Source organism: Elephas maximus, chromosome 1 (genome assembly GCF_024166365.1).
Source record: "Elephas maximus indicus isolate mEleMax1 chromosome 1, mEleMax1 primary haplotype, whole genome shotgun sequence".
In the NCBI taxonomy this organism is placed as follows: domain Eukaryota; kingdom Metazoa; phylum Chordata; class Mammalia; order Proboscidea; family Elephantidae; genus Elephas; species Elephas maximus.
In genome coordinates this window covers 161352804-161370033 of record NC_064819.1, presented here as the reverse complement: position 1 = coordinate 161370033, position 17230 = coordinate 161352804, and the positions used below count along the sequence as shown (strand labels likewise).

Below are 17230 nucleotides of genomic sequence, written 5' to 3'. Positions count from 1 at the left end.
GTGTGGGCTGTAGAAACACGTTTGGCAGGTATCTGTATACAGGTAATAGTTGAAGGAATGGCCAGGGAAGAGATTGCCTATGGCATGAGAATGCCAAGAACCAAGCTTTTAAACCTTTTTTTTTCCTTTTTATGTTTTTCAAAATCAGACTATATTGCTTTTAATTGTTGTTGTTAGCTACTGACAATTTGGCTCCTGACTCATGACAATCCCACGCACGACAGAAAGAAATGCTTCCAGGTCCTGCGCCATCCCCATGATCAGTCCGTTGTAATCTGTAGGATATTCATTGGCTGATTTTCAGAAGTAGGTTGCCAAGCCTTTCTTCCTAGTCCATCTTAGTCTGGAAGGTCTGCTGAAACCTGTTCAGCATCATAGCAACACACAAGCCTCCACTGACAGACAGGGGGTGGCTGCCCATGAGGTGCATTGGCTGGGAATCAGACTGGTTCTCCAGTATGGAAGGCAGAATTCTACCACCGAATCACCAGTGCCTCATCGCTTTTAATTAGCATACAGACTTCAATCTGAATGCTTATGTACTGCCTTAAGTTAAAAAACAAAACAAAGCAAAGAACTTTTCACCCTTGCTCTGTAAATAGTTTTTAGGGGATAAAACATATTTAAATTTTAGCATAGCAGTTAAAGATCTAGGCAGGCTTATGTTTTGTTTTATGATTTCAGATTTATTATTTAATAAGACTTCATATTTCCTGCTAGTATGTTGAATTTGCAGTCAAATACCATTCTAAGAAATGCCAGGCAAAGGTAAGGAATGTGTCCGTAAACTCTTTAAAAAGACTGATGAAATTAAATTGGCTTGTATTTTTCCCAGTAGTAGTTTCAAGACAGGTAAAGGCTTGAATTCTCAGCAGAACAATGGCCTGATGAATATGAACTAAAGAATAAGAAATAGACGTAGGAGATGAAGAGAATATGAACAAAACTCATCACCCATGAGGCTCATCATTTCTTTTGCGTTTTGCATTTCTGAAAGGTTCCAGAAGGTTAATCTTCTACTAGCCACTTAAAAAATACATTTTCTAGTTTTTAATTATAATTAATTTACTATTCTATTAAATGCTGGCCTTTCCTGCCACTTGACTTTCAAAACATTAACCCTGCAACTTGAACAAATGGTAAGAGAGCAGCAAAAGAAGCCCTCGGGCACCAGAAGAAGGCAAATTGTAAAAATTAGAGCAGAATTAAATGAAATAGTGAATAGAAAAACAATTGAAAGAGTTAATAAGACTTTCAGTTTTAATCATCATCAGAAGTCATTTAGGATATTGTCCCCTGAAACAGAGCCCTTTGCTGACATTTACTATAATTTCCCCTTAGTATTTGTAAGGAAAAATAACATGAATGCAAATAAATTACCATGCTTAATAATCTAATTTTAAACAGATCTGTGGAAGGACTAAATGTTTCTTGGAACATTAGAGAGGAAACCCTTTTTTTGCGGTGATTATTCTAGTTGGAGTTAGAAATATATTAGGAATGGAACAGTGTTATAAATAGAGCACTGCTATGGTTCATATTTAAAATGTGCATACAGCACTTTTTCCCTTAAGCTTTGTTGCTTATAGGTTTTAAGTTAGTTGTACCTCGAAAATAAGTGATATTTTGAAGCAATGATGGTTTTTTCTTTATAAAAATAACATTAAATAAGCCCTCACTCGCCTGTACTCCATTCCACCCACTGGATCATTGCATATTCTCTTTGGTTAGTTTTTTCAAAACTTCCTTTCACCTGTTTACAAATAAACCAAATAGTAACAGAATTCAGGCCACAAAAAAAAAAAAAAAAAGACATTGCTAGTTATATAAATACATTTATAGACTATTCTTTAGCTGTAGAGTAGGTTGCTAATAAAAGTAATTGCTTTTCCTATAGTTTTTATCTTAAATGTAATAAAGTTGAAATTTGGTGAAATGCTCAGTTTCTTTTTTTTAGTTCCATCTTCCTCATAAAAGAAACTCAGGAGTATACCCAGGGTGATATACTTGTTGCCATCCTGATGTGTATGTCCCTTGTTTACCATTCCTTTTTTCCAATTCAAATCTCTAGATATGTCGTAAGGACTTAATAAAACTAAAAACTCACTGCCGTTGACTTGATTCAGACTCATAGCGACCTTATAGGACGGAGTAGAACTGCCCCATAGCGTTTCCAAGGCTGTAATCTTTATTGAAGCAGACTGCCACATCTTTCTCCCACAGACCACCTGGTGGATTCTAACTGCTGACCTTTTCTTAACAGCCGAACATTTTAACCACTGCACCACAGGGCTCTTAGGGGCCTAATAAAAGCAAAGAATATGGATATATGTGTGATAGAGCTCTCTCCTCTGTTAGTTACAGTTTTGAAGGAGAGGAAAGATTGGGGTGAAGGGAGGAAGCCTTTGGGACCAAGTGGCATTCGTCTTGCCTAAGAGTGTAGCAATTAACAGATGATGACAGTGGTGTGACACTGTTGTTCCGGAAGCATAGCCTATAGACCAGGGAGGGATACTCAGTAAAGCCAAGACAAGAGTGCCTCTTCCTCACTCTTGGGCATACACATTGACTTTGTTCAAAACAAAAGCAGACAGTCTGAATAAGGTCAATACACTTGATCCTCATTATTTCCAGCCTCTGTGTTTGTGATCTCACTATTTACTGAAACTTATTTGTAACCCCAAAATCAGGGTCTGTGGCACTTTGTGGTCATTTGCAGACACATGCAGAATGGGTAAGAGAACACTTGAGTCACCCACCATGTACATTCCTAGGTGAAGCAGTGAAAGGTGATGATGCTCTGCCTTCTTGTTTCCGCTGTCATGCTAAAAACAATCTTACTTTTTGTGCTCTGTTTTGTGCCATGTTTTTTGAATTTTTGTACCTTATGTTGATAATTTCGCAGTTTAAATGGCCCAGAAGCATAGTGCTGAAGTACTGTCTACCTAGTGTTTCTAAATACAAAAGACTGTCACATAGTGCCTCACAGAGAAGATGCATGTGTTAGATAAGATTCATTCTGGCAGGAGTTATAGTACTGTTGGCCATCAGTTCATGGTTAAAAAAATTAACAATACACATTAAATAAGGTGTCTTTAAACAAAAACACGTATAAAACAAGGGTGTATATTGATTGGTTGATGAAAATGTGTGACCAGAGGTTTGTAGGACCCTAATCCCGTATTTCTCTAGGAGCAGTGGTTCAGGGACACTAATTCAGTGTTCACAGTGACTTTATAGAACATAATTACCACAGCTAATGAGAACCTACTCTAATTCACAACAATGTGATTATCAATTGAGATGTTTCAACAAACAGATGCAGCGCTGGAGGTGCTCACTTGTCTATGCCAAGAAATATGGTAGACAGCTTCCTGGCCAACTGATTGGAAGAGATCCATATTTATGCCTATTCCCAAGAAAGGTGATCCAACCGAATGTAGAAATTATAGAACAATATCGTTAATATCACACGCAAGCAAAATTTTGCTGAAGATCATTCAAAAACGGCTGCAGCAGTATATTGACAGGGAACTGCCAGAAAATCAGGCTGGTTTCAGAAGAGGACGTGGAACCAAGGATATCATTGCTGATGTTGGATGGATCCTGGCTGAAAGCAGAGAATACCAGAAGGATGTTTACCTGTGTTTTATTGACTATGCAAAGGCATTCAACTGTGTGGATCATAACAAACTATGGATAATACTGCGAAGAATGGGAATTCCAGAACACTTAATTGTGCTCGTGAGGAACCTTTACATGAATCAAGAGGCAGTTGTTCGGACAGAACAAGGGGATACTGATTGGTTTAAAGCCAGGAAAGGTGTGTGGCAGGGTTGTATTCTTTCACCACACCTATTTAATCTGTATGCTGAACAACTAATATGAGAAGCTGCACTACATGAAGAACGGGGCATCAGGATTGGAGGAAGACTCGTTAACAACCTGCGTTAGGCAGATGACACAACCTTGCTTGCTGAAAGTGAAGAGGACTTGAAGCACTTACTAATGAAGATCAAAGACCACAGCCTTCAGTATGGATTACACCTCAGCATAAGGAAAATAAAAATCTTCACAACTGGACCAATGAGCAACATCATGATAAACGGAGAGAAGACTGAAGTTGTCAAGGATTTCATTTTACTTGGCTCCACAATCAACAACCTTGGAAGCAGCAGTCAAGAAATCAAAAGATGGATTTCATTGGGCAAATCTGCTGCAAAGGACCTCTTCAAAGTGTTGAAGAGCAAAGATGTCACCCCGAAGACTAAGGTGCGGCTGACCCAAGCCATGGCATTTTCAATCACCTCATATGCATGTGAAAGCTGGACAATGGATAAGGAAGACCAAAGAAGAGTTGATGCCTTTGAATTGTGGTGTTGGCAAAGAATATTAAATATACCATGGACTGCCAAAAGAAGGAACAAATCTGTCTTGGAAGAAGTGCGGCCAGAATGCTCCTTAGAGGCAAGGATGACGAGACTGCATCTTACATACTTAGGACATGTTGTCAGGAGGGACCAGTCCCTGGAGAAGGACATCATGGTTGGCAGAGTACAGGGTCAGCGGAAAAGAGGAAGACCCTCAACAAGGTGGATTGACACAGTGGCTGCAACAATGAACTCAAGCATAACAATGATTGTAAGGATGGAGCAGGACCGGGCAGTGTTTTGTTCTGTTATGCATAGGGTCGCTATGAGTCAGAACCAACTTGACGGCACCTAACAACAACAACTCTAATTCAAATTCCTATCTGTGTTGTATTCTGCCTTGTCAGCTCTGAATTTGCTGGTACACTTGGTTGTTTCCCTTAGTCCTCTGCTGGTCTTTATAAGCAGGCAATTACTGTGCTCACTTTGTTTCGTAAGGGGAAAGGAGAGGTAGAGAGCAGCAGTTGTTTCAAATGATGCAGCTTGATCCTCCGAATAGCCTGTGATCAGTTGGAATCAAGGACAACCTTTAGAGCTTGTGCAGTGAACACAGTGTTGGGACTTGGGGTGATGGGAAGTCTCTGTTGGGAGCTCTGAAAAGTTTGGAACATTCTGAGCCCAAGGCCTTTTCAGGGCCCAGTTGTATAGAGGATCCGCGAACTGTGATTTGCTCCTCACCCTTCTGTCCATGATTACAGGGTGGGATAAGTGGCTATTGCACTTAAGAATCCCCGGAGCGCACAGCTCTGTGTTAGGCTTGATAGCTTACAAATACGATAGGTTGTAGCCTGCATCCTCAAGGACTTTTATACAAGAAAGAGGTGAAGAAAAGTGTGACAGAAAAATAAAGAACAGCACTGACTTAACGTAAAAAAATTCCACAAGTCCAGAAGTGAATAAGGAAAGTGTATTTTTCTTCATTAACTTCGCATCAGAGAAGAAACCCTTTTTGTAATTTGGTATATAGCCTTCTACCTGTGTCTGTCTATGTATGTATCTTTACATATGTCGTTCTTGTTAGGTGCCCTCAAGGCAGTCCTGGCTCATAGCAACCGCATGTACAACAGAACGAAAACACTGCCTGATCCTGCACCATACTTATAATCGTTGTTATGCTTGAGCCCATTGTTGCAGCCACTATGTCACTCCATCTCGTTGAAGATCTTCCTCTTTTTGATGACCCTTTAACTTACCAAACATGATGTCCTTCTCCAGGGACTGGTCCCGCCTGATAATATGTCCAAAGTATGTGAGATGAAATCTCACCATCCCTGCTTCTGAGGAGCATTCTGGCTGTACTTCTTCCCAGACAGATTTGTTTGTTCTTCTGGCAGACCATGGTATAGTCAATATTCCTTACTAGTGCTGTGATTCAAAGGTGTCAGTTCTTTTTCCATCTTCTTTATTCATTGTTGAGCTTTCACATGCATATGAAACGATTGAAAATACGATGGCTTGGGTCAGGTGCACCTTAGTCCTCAAAGTGACATCTTTGCTTTTTAACACTTTAGAGAGAAATTTTGCAGCAGCTTTGCCCAATACAATATGTTGTTTGATTTCTTGACTGCTGTTTCCATGGGCGTCTATGATAGACCAAGTAAAATACAACCCTTGACAATTTCAATCCTTTCTCTGTTTATCAGGATGTTGCTTAATGGTCCGGTTGTGAGGATTTTTGTTTTCTTTATGTTGAGATGTAGTCAATACTGAACGCTGTAGTCTTTGATCTTCATCAGTAAGTGCTTCAAATCCTCTTCACTTTCAGCAAGCAAGATTGTGTCGTCTGCATGTTGCAGGTTGTTAATGAGTCTTCCAGCAATTATGATGCCACGTGCTTCATATAGTCCAGTTTCTCGGATTATTTGCTCAGCATGCAGATTGAATAAGTATGGTGAAAGGATACAACCCTGACACACACCTTTCTTGATTTAAACCAGACAGTATCCCCTTGTTCTTTTCAAATGACTGCCTCTTGGTATATGAACAGGTTCCTCATGGGCAAAATGAAGTGTTCTGGAGTTTCCATTCTTTACAGTGCGATCTGTAATTTGTTTTGACCCACACAGTTGAATGCCTTTGTACAGTCAATGAAACACCAGTAAACATCTTTCTGGTATTCTCTGCTTTCAGCCATGATCTGTCATCAGCCATGATATCTCTTATTCCATGTCCTCTTCTGAATCTGGCTTGAATTTCTGGCAGTTCCCTGTTGATGTACTGCTGTGACCGCTTTTTGAATATCCCTTGTTCCATGTCCTCTTCTGAATCTGGCTTGAATTTCTGGCAGTTCCCTGTTGATTTACTGCTGTGACCGCTTTTGAATGATCTTTTTCAAAGTGTTACTTCTGTGTGATATTAATGATATTTGATAATTTCCACAGTTTGCTGGATCACCTTTCTTTGGAATGAGCACAAGTATGGATCTCTTCCACTTGGTTGGCCAGGAAGCTGTCTGATGACACTGATGAGTGAGCACCTCCAGCACTGCATCCATTTGTTGAACCATCTCAATTGGTACTCCATCAGTTCCTGGAGCCTTGTTTTTCATCATTCCCTTCAGTGTAGCTTAGACTTCTTCCTTCAGTGCCATTGGTTCTTGATCATATGCTGCCTCCTGAAATGGTTGAATGTTGACCACTTCTTTTTGGTACAGTGACTCTGTGTATTCCTTTCATCTTCCTTTGATGCTTCCTGTGTTGTTTAATATTTTCCTCATAGAATTCTTCAGTATTGCCACTTGAGGCTTGAATTTTTTCTTCAGCTCTTTCAGCTTGAGAAATGCCAAGCATGTTCTTCCCTTTTGGTTTTCTACCTCCAGGTCTTTGCACATGTCATTATAACACTTTACTTTGTCTTCTAGAGCTGCCCTTTGAAATCTTCTGTTCAGCTCTTCATCATTTCTTCTGTTCGCTTTAGCTACTCAATGTTCGAGAGTAAGTTCCAGAGTCTCTTCTGACATCCATTTTGGTCTTTCCTTTCTTTCCTGACTTTTTAATGACCCTTTGCTTCATGTATGATGTATGTCCATGATGTCATTCCACAACTAGCCTGGTCTTCGGTCATTAGTGTTAAGTGTGTCAAATCTGTTTTTGAAATGACCTCTAAATTCTGGTGGGATATACTCAAGGTCGTACTTTGGCTGTCATGGACTTGTTTTAATTTTCTTCAGCTTCATCTTGAACTTGAAATGAGCAATTGATGGTCCATTCTGTAGTTGGCCCCTTGCCTTGTTCTGACTGATGATATTTAGCTTCCCCACTGTCTCTTTCCACAGATGTAGTCAGTTTGATTTCTGTGTATTCTATCTGGCAAGGACCACGTGTACAATTGCTATTTATGTTGTTAAAAAAAGATATTTGCAGTGAAGAAGTCATTGGTCTTGCAAATCCTGTTATTTGATTTGTAGCATTATTTCTACCACCAAGGCCATATTTTCCAACTACCAATCCTTCTTTGTTTCCAACTTTTGCATTCCAATCACCAGTAATTATCAACGCATCTTGATTGCATGTTTGATCAATTTCATACTACAGAAGTTGGTAAAAATCTCCAATTTCCTCATCTTTGGCATTAGTGGTTGGGATGTAAATTTGGACAATAGTCGTATTAACTGGTCTTCCTTGTAGGCTTATGGATATTATCCTATCTCTAACAACATTGCGGAGCCCTGGTGACACAGTGGTTAAGAGCTACAGCTGCAAATCAAAAGGTCAACAGTTAGAATACACCAACTGCACCTTGGAAACCCTATGGTATCAATTCTGCTCTGTCCTATAGGGTCACTGTGGTGGGTTTTTTTTTTTTTTTTTTTTTCAATAACACTGTTGTACTTTAGGATAGATTTTGAAATGCTGTTTTTGATGATGAACGTGGTGCCGTTCCTCTTCAATTGGTCATTCCGGGTGTAGTAGATCATATGATAGTCTGATTCAAAATGGCCAATACCAATCTATTTTAGCTTACTATGCCTATGATATGGATCTTTATGTGTTCCATTTCATTTTTGACACCTTCTAATTTTTCTAGATTCATACTTTGTGTATTCCACATTCCGATTGTTAAGGGATGCTTGCAGCTGTTTCTTCTCATTTTGAATCATGCCACCTCAGCATATGAAGATCCTGAAAGCTTTACTCCATCCATTCATTAAGGTCCACCCTACTTTGAGGAGGCAGCTCTTCCCCAGTCATATTTTGAGTGCCTTCCAGCCTGGGGGACTCATCTTCTGGCACTATACCAGACAGCGTTCTGCTGCTGTTAGTAAGATTTCCACTAGTCAGTTTTTTCAGAAGTAGACCGCCAGGCCCTTCTTCATAATCTGTCCTAGTCCCAATGCTCTGCCGAAATCTGTCCAACATGGGTAACCCCACTGACATTTGAAATACCAGTGGCATGGCACTAGAAAAAAAAAAGAAAAGCTTCTAGCATCACAATAGCACATAAGCCACCATAGTACAACAAACTGTGAACGTGCATGTGGATATATATATACACACACACAGACACACGTCTATGTACATAAAAAACAGTAGGCCCATGTATGTTACTCTGCAAGTGTTGATTTTTTCACTCAGTATATGATGAACATTCTCTGGTATCACTATTATAGATTAACCTTTTGATTTTGATAGCTACATGGTTGGTGTTCCCTACTATGTGTATACCACAATTCAATTAATTGTTATCATATTGATGAATATTTTGAAGGGGTCTAGTTTCTCACTATTAAATAATGCTGCAGTGAACACCTTTATCTGCATGTCTGTGCTACTATTTCTGCAGCACAGAATCCTCAACAATATTTAAAATGTTATTTTTAATATTAAAAAATACTGTAGTCTTATGCTCCAGAAAAAAACTTGTCTATTCATCTATGTATGTATATACAAAAAAAATTAAGTTTTTCTTACTTAGAAAATGTAGTTAGGGTTCCTAATAAATTCTAAGTAAAGACTACTCTAAATTAGGATTAAGTTTAGGACTATTGTATAAATATCACCAACCTAAGCTAATGGTCTGTTATGCTGTCAGTGTCCCAGAAGTTGAAAATAGAAATTATAAGCATAAGATTTGTACTTAGTCTTATTTAAAATTCAAAGAAATTTTGGGTTACAATAGCATTTGATGGTAATTCCTGAGAGGAAAGACTCTTTTGACCTAGTTACTATGAGAATTCAAAAGCACAGCTTTGGTTATTATACTTCTTAGTAAGAAAAGGAAGAAGGCCAGAGAATATTTGTATTCGATGAGCCAGGAGTATGGTAATAAAGAGCACTCTACAGACACTGGGGCAAAGGCATTATTAAGTCTATACATGCCATGTTCCCGGATATCATAAATTCTGTTTAATGCTTAACTCTAAATCTGCTTTTGTTTAATCCCTTTGTAAATGCTATAAATTAGGGAAATTGATCATTTATATTTGATAGGCACTGAAAAGCTGGTTAGAAGCTCTGCATGCATAGTCTGGGCTCGACAGTGAGTAGGTGCAGTACAGGGTGACTGGGAACCAAACCGGCATTTTTCCTGGGGTAATAGCAAATGTTAGTGTCTAGACATTTTTTTTTCCCCCTCTAAGGCTGTTCCCTAGAGGAAAGAAGAAGTCTGCTTAGGTAGCATATGTCTGGCTTCTGGCAGTTTGGGAACCAGTGGGGAAGGGGGATAGGCTCTCATGTTGAGTATGCAGACATACGTTCAGTCTCCCTATTTTCAGTCCTACACAATATTCTCAAGTTTGGTGCTTATCCACAGAATTGGGCTGGTGAAAGGGGAGTATATGCTTTCAGATGGTTTCTCGGAGGAGAGGAGGAGACTTCAGAGGGTGTGGGGGCGGGTTCCAGTGGCTCTGTATATAAATTTTTAGTCAGTTTTTAAAGGATTAAAAAGAGCTAAACTGATCCTCTGTGATGAAAAGAGGTCACATGTTGTTTACAAAACTCATTTCTCATTTACTTTTTGTGTTTGGGTTTGTTTTCAGGCAAAAGGACGCCTGTGGAAGATGGAACTTCCTGTCAGTTTTCCAGAGTGTGTTTCCAAGTTCATCAGTGGAACGTGATACTGCTGCTCTGTGTTGAAATGCTTGAAGAACATCCACTTCTCTGCCCGCGCATCCAATTTTACCAAAACCATGGTCTTCTCGGCAGTGTTGACTCCATCCTATACTGGGGCGTCCAACACAACATTTGTAGTCTATGAAAATACCTACATGAATTTTACAGTTCCTCCACCATTCCAGCATCCCAGCATCAGTCCGCTGATTAGATATAGTCTTGAAACCATGGCTCCCACTGGAATGGGCTCCTGGACAGTGAATAGCACAGCTGTGCCCTCAACACCAGCAGTTTTCAAGAGCCTAAACTTGCCTCTCCAGATCTTCTTTTCTGCTATAATGATATTTATTCTGTTTGTGTCTTTTCTTGGGAACTTGGTAGTTTGCCTCATGGTTTACCAAAAAGCTGCCATGCGATCTGCAATTAACATCCTCCTTGCCAGTCTAGCTTTTGCAGACATGTTACTTGCAGTGCTGAACATGCCCTTTGCACTGGTAACTATTCTCACTACCAGATGGATTTTTGGGAAATTCTTTTGTAGGATATCTGCTATGTTCTTTTGGCTGTTTGTGATAGAGGGAGTAGCCATCCTGCTCATCATTAGCATTGATAGGTTCCTTATTATAGTCCAGAGGCAGGATAAGCTAAATCCATATAGGGCTAAGGTTCTGATCGCTGTTTCTTGGGCGACTTCCTTTTGTATAGCTTTCCCTTTGGCTGTAGGAAACCCTGACCTCCAGATACCTTCCCGAGCCCCCCAGTGTGTGTTTGGGTACACAACCAATCCTGGATACCAAGCTTATGTGATTTTGATTGCTCTCATTTCTTTCTTCCTACCGTTCCTGGTGATACTGTATTCATTCATGGGCATCCTCAGCACCCTTCGGCACAATGCTCTGAGGATCCATAGCTACCCGGAAGGCATATGCCTCAGCCAGGCCAGCAAACTGGGTCTCATGAGCCTACAGAGACCCTTCCAGATGAGCGTTGACATGGGCTTTAAAACGCGGGCGTTCACCACCATTCTGATTCTCTTTGCTGTCTTCATTGTCTGCTGGGCTCCGTTCACCACGTATAGCCTGGTGGCAACATTTAATAAGCACTTCTACTATAAGCACAACTTTTTTGAGATAAGCACCTGGTTACTCTGGCTCTGCTACCTCAAGTCTGCATTGAACCCACTGATTTACTACTGGAGGATTAAGAAATTCCACGATGCCTGCCTAGACATGATGCCTAAGTCCTTCAAGTTTTTGCCTCGTCTTCCTGGTCACACACGACGACGAATACGCCCCAGTGCCGTCTATGTGTGTGGGGAACACAGAACGGTGGTGTGAATATTGGAACTGTGGGACATTTTGGGTGATGGATGTTATTTATCTGACTCTGAATTTTATTTCACATGAATTTCTCATATACAACTTTTTTTTTTAATAGGATTTGTGTGTGTGTGTGTGTGTGTGTGTGTGTGTATGCAGTGTGAAGAAGAATGTTAATTAGCTCTGTTACCAGGGATTGTTGTTAGTTGCTATTGAGTTGATTTCAACTCATGGCAACTCCATGTGTTTCAGAGTAGAACTGCTTGTAGGGTTTTCATGACTGTGACCTTTCGGGAGCAGATCTCCAGGCCTGTCTTCCGAGGCACCTCTTGGTGGGTTCAAACTGCCAACCTCCCTGCTTGTAGTCCAGCCCTTAACTGTTTCCATCACCCAGGGACTCCTGTTACCAAGGACACACAATAGGAAAGGGATCACAATGTTACCTCCAGAGTTCAAGAGAAATTCTTGATTTAGGGTAAACAGATGATTTGTTGTGATTGATCTTATTTTTGTAGTGGGAATCAGGATTATGCTTTACTGAGCCTACAATTGCTTCAAATTGTAGGTGTTTTAAATATGCTGCTTACATATGCTTGGTTAAGTTTATCAATCTTTTTTTCTGGAAGACACTGCTGCTTTTTGCCATTACATTGGAGCCAAAACCCCCATACATCTCAATAGATAAATATTTAGTTTTATTAAAAAAATAACTCAAGGGGGCTAGTGATATTTCGAAGGTCATTAATATTTACTTTGGTGCACTTTAAGAAACAACGTACAAAATAATTCAGTCATATCTTTGAGAATTGTTTTTATACATAACGTGCTTTCGGAAACGTGCACTACCGTTTCTAGGAAGATAGTTCTTTTTTTTAATGTTTTATCTGCATGTACAGTTTTAAAGGAGAGGACTTAAAAATGTAGACTTTTTTTAGGTACAACAGTGACTCTTTAGAGCAATAGGGCAAAAACCGAGAAGACAAAGCACCCTTGCAAATCTAAAAGGGGAGTGCAGTAAGGGGGAAGCTGGCGCAGGCTGTCGGGATTCCTTTCATTCAAGGATTCTCATTGGGTGTAGTGGGGAGAAGGGGATACCATTTATTGGATACCTAACCATGTGCCAGGCACTGTGCATCATTTTATCCTCACAGCATTGTGTGAGGTAGGTATTATTATTATTATTTCAGATGAAGAAAGTAGATCTCTGGTGACAATCTTGCCCAAGGTTAGTGGTGGAGCTGGGACCCAAAAATCTGTCAGATTCCTGAGACTGCTGATACCACTGTACGGCAGAAGAGGGAATGCTGAGTGTCCCTTAATTTCTCTAGACTAAATCTCTCTTTTAAAAAATTGCTTAAAAATTTTTTTTTTAATTACCCAAGGAAATATGAAAGCATCATAGAAAGGCTGGAAAAAAGAAAAATAAAATTATAGTGGCACCACCCCTTTAAAAAGGAACTTAAAAGGCTTGGATAAATAAGGCTTTAAGGTAGCTTTTTGATTTGCAAAACAGGTTACTGACAATTATTGAGAAGTTAGATACTATTTGTAGGTCTTGGCTTTGCGGGCTTGCCTGTCTCTAATTGGCCAGCTGTGCTGTTTCTGAATGTGCCGGGCAGAGCAGCATTGTCCCAGTGCTTACCCACAGCAGAGCTGGAGTTTGAGAATGTGCTCAGAGGTGCGTCTCCTACAAAGAAAAGTTAAGCCATGGTCTAAATCTAGAGCAAGCTTTAACAGGGCAGGTTTCAAATGATTTTTCTGTTACTGGTGATCTGCCCCCTAGGTGCATCCAGGTCCTCTGGTCAGTTTCTCTGTAAGTACTGGCATGCTTTAGCAAACAGCCAACAGGGATGGGCCTGTGGACTAGGGCCATAAGGGCTGAAAGCACAGCCTCACGGCTGCATCATGGGCTAATAAGTCGGTAAGTTTACCACGAAAAATACTTTTGGGTTTATAGCTTCTTTTCCAAATTTTAGTAGTTTGTGAGCCATTGGAAAAATGAGCTTCCGTTTCTTTAATAGTAAAATCAGTGTAGTTGTATTAGATGAATCCCGAAGGTCCTGTTCAACTCTAGTGTGCTTTCCTCCATACAAGGGTGTGGATCTTTGAAGAGTCCAGCTGACTTCAGCATCACTCTTTGGTCTTCAGTATTACTTTTTTACATTTTACTTCATTAGCTATTTCTCACAATTGAATGCCTGAGGAATGCGTGGCATGGTGTCAGGAGTTAGGACTTTGGAAAGTTGATGACATCATGAAAGACGAGAAACGCTGCTCTTAAAGGCAGTTGTAACGGTGTTGGAACTCATTGTCTAGTTAAGAAATTTTGGGGGACTTGAGCGTATCAATCAACATGTTTTCGAATCATCTTCAGATGATAGTCACCTACCTCTTTTATTTCTAATTTATATTATTCACAGGTAAAATTGCTGTTGTCCATAGGGATCTGATAGAACTTGAACACTGTAGTAAATACTAGTAGCATATTGAAATGTATCACACTTTCCATTATCATTATAAACTGGGTTTAAAGCAGATACTAATACATATATATGAAATTTAGACTTTCTGTCAGAAAAGTCAGCATGATCTGTATTCATCTTACATATTGGCAGTGGGTCTTGGGACTCCTCCTGTGGCTGGAATTGAAATCGAGCTTTGCTTTGTTCTTTTTTATGAGCAATCTTCAGACACTTTTGTGCTGCTGAGTAGGCAGCGCATCTTTTGGTGAGTACTCTGGACTGCCTGCTGAGGTGCTCAGTGTTTGTGAATGAAGACCATGAGGGACCTTTGTAAGAATTCAGCAACAGCACCAAACAGCAGTTCTCTTACACTGGATAAGCTTGATCAGATGACAGTTTACAAATCATTTTGAACACTTTTATTATATATACATTTTCGAAGGCTTTAAAAAAAAATACTATGGTGCACCTTTGACAAGTCTAGGTGCAGAATTGTTGTATGTTGCCTATTCCTCTATATTTCCTTGAGGGAAGAAAAATGCCACTACTAATATCACTGTGGGGGCCTGGTGGCACAGTGGTTAAGTTTTTCGCTGCTGACCAAAAGATTGGCAGTTCGAATCCACCAGCTACTCCTGGGAAACCCTATGGGGCAGATCTACTCTGCTTTATAGGGTCACTACGAGTCGGAATCGACTCGACAGCAACGGGTTTGGTTTGGTTTTTAATATCACTGCTGACTGATATAAATAAGTTTTTTTTTTCCCCCCTGGCAAATAAGTAAGAAGCGTGAAAGAGATAATGAAATATTTGTGGTCAAAAGAAAGAATCAGGAGAAATCCCAAATAGTCTGAAAAAGTGATCTTCAAACTTTATGTAAGTATCCCCAGGGGAGCTTATTAACCATGCAAATTCCTGGCCCACAGAGAGTCTAGATTTGGGCCCAGGAATACACATTTTTACTTTATTAAGCACTCTGCGTGATTCTGATTCAGGTGGTCCCTCTGGCATACTTCAGGAAACATATCTGTAGAAAATATGTCTATTAAGATATCTGTTTTATCTTAAAATGTTTGTTTTGTGCTGGAAAGCACCATCTAGTGCATGGTTAGCCCACACTGAGAGGGGTATCTGCTTATCCCTGTGCCTGCTTTGCTGCCAAGTGTTGTTTGTGCTGAATCCCACCAGTGTTCCCTTTACCTTCTTTCAATTGGCAAATTCTGATAAACCATCTAATTTCACAATAGAGCAAAAAGTGACTTAAAATTTGAGTCATGACTTTCAGGAGTCTTAATTACTCTAATATTTTCTTTTCACTGACAGAGAGAGTGTCTTTGTTGTATGCAACTTCCTGAAAAGAGTGTGAGGGGAATGTAGAAGATTCATCTAAATGTATTGTTCTGCTTATGCTAGTCATGTTCAACGGAAGCATGAAATAAAATAAAATAACCTTTTTAGTATATGTATCTCTGTTGCTGACAATGATAATTAATTTTTTCTTGATCTTCGTGTTTACATGAAAATATGTATATATCAAAGAAAAAATTTCACGTGCTTGGATTTTTAGTTTAAGTTTAAAGGACTACTAAATTCAATTTTTTTTTCACAACCATAGTCCTGCTAAACTGCCTTCATTAAAAACTCAATTTTTATAAAAATACACAAAAATATCAAAGCACATGTTTGTTATTACAGGTAAATGGTAATAAATTTCTTAGCTATCATATCTATTGGTACTAGTCCTTTGTAATTAAAATTAATTTTATTTTATAATAGTAGCTGATCTGTATGGGGGACAAACCCATAGAATTTTGGGTTGTAATATTTAAATCTCAAAAGTATGATTATTTGTACATATTCTCATTACAACCAGGAAAATTGCTCCCAACAAGAAAATGAAGACGTGTTTAAGGATTTCTCGAGTTTTCTTTTTTAAAGGACTACTTCATCTTACCTTAGAAAAGTTTGTCATGAGTCATATTTTCTGTTACATTAAAATGTTAATTTAGCATCGGATCTTACTTCCTTTGGATTCTTATTTTAGATCAGTGCTGAAAGCCTCTGTGTGCTTAACTATATTCTAGTTTTAGAAGTTTTCCGAGTACTTCAGGATAAATGAAACTTGGCAGAAGAAACAATTTTAAGAAATTCTGCCTAGGAGAGTAATGAACATTTTACTGCGGAGTCGTTTAAAATTAGATTGTCACTTCACAAAGCTGTAGCAAGTCTGCTTTTATCGTGATGAAATGATTTCATACTGCACTTTCATTTCTAAAATCCAAGGCCTTTCTAAAACCCATTTACTTACAAATTCATAGCAAACATGTATTTGCATATAAGGGCTTTGGTTTTATGCTAATTAAGCATGAGAACTTTATTTTCCTCTTCACATGTATGTTGTTGTTAGGTGCCGTCAAGTCGGTTCTGACCCATAGCGACCCTATGCACAACAATGAAACACTGCCCGGTTCTGAGCCATCCTTACAATCGTTGTTATACTTGAGCTCATTGTTGCAGCCACTGCGTCAATCCACCTCGTTGAGGGTCTTCCCCTTTTCCACTGACGCTGCACTTTGCCAAGCGTGATGTCCTTCTCCTGACAACATGTCCAAAGTATGTAAGGCGCAGTCTCGCCATCCTTGCTTCGAAGGAGCATTCTGGTTGTACTTCTTCTAAGACAGATTTGTTCGTTCTTTTGGCAGTCCATGGTATATTCAGTACTCTTTGCCAACACCACAATTCAAAGGTATCAACTCTTCTTCGGTCTTCCTTATTCATTGTCCAGCTTTCACATGCATATGATGTGATTGAAAATGCCATGGCTTGGGTCAGGCACACCTTAGTCTTCAAGGTGGCATCTTTGCTCTTCAACACTTTAAAGAGGTCCTTTGCAGCAGATTTGCCCAGTGCAATGCATCTTTTGATTTCTTGACTGCTGCTTCCATGGCTGTTTCTTCTTTTTTAAGTTA

General features: G+C 39.5%; 1 protein-coding gene across 5 annotated transcripts in view; it reads left to right on the top strand.

Moving 5' to 3' along the window:
* Positions 1-15887, top strand: part of GPR63 (G protein-coupled receptor 63) — a 44752-nt gene extending 28865 nt beyond the window's left edge. For all 5 annotated transcript variants that reach the window (XM_049897525.1, XM_049897533.1, XM_049897531.1 and 2 more), the window contains one exon: positions 10408-15887. In XM_049897525.1, coding sequence (XP_049753482.1) covers positions 10558-11817 — 1260 coding nt within the window. In that variant the 5' untranslated portion in view covers positions 10408-10557 and the 3' untranslated portion in view covers positions 11818-15887. The remainder of the gene's footprint in view (positions 1-10407) is intronic.
* Positions 15888-17230: the final 1343 nt, after the last annotated feature.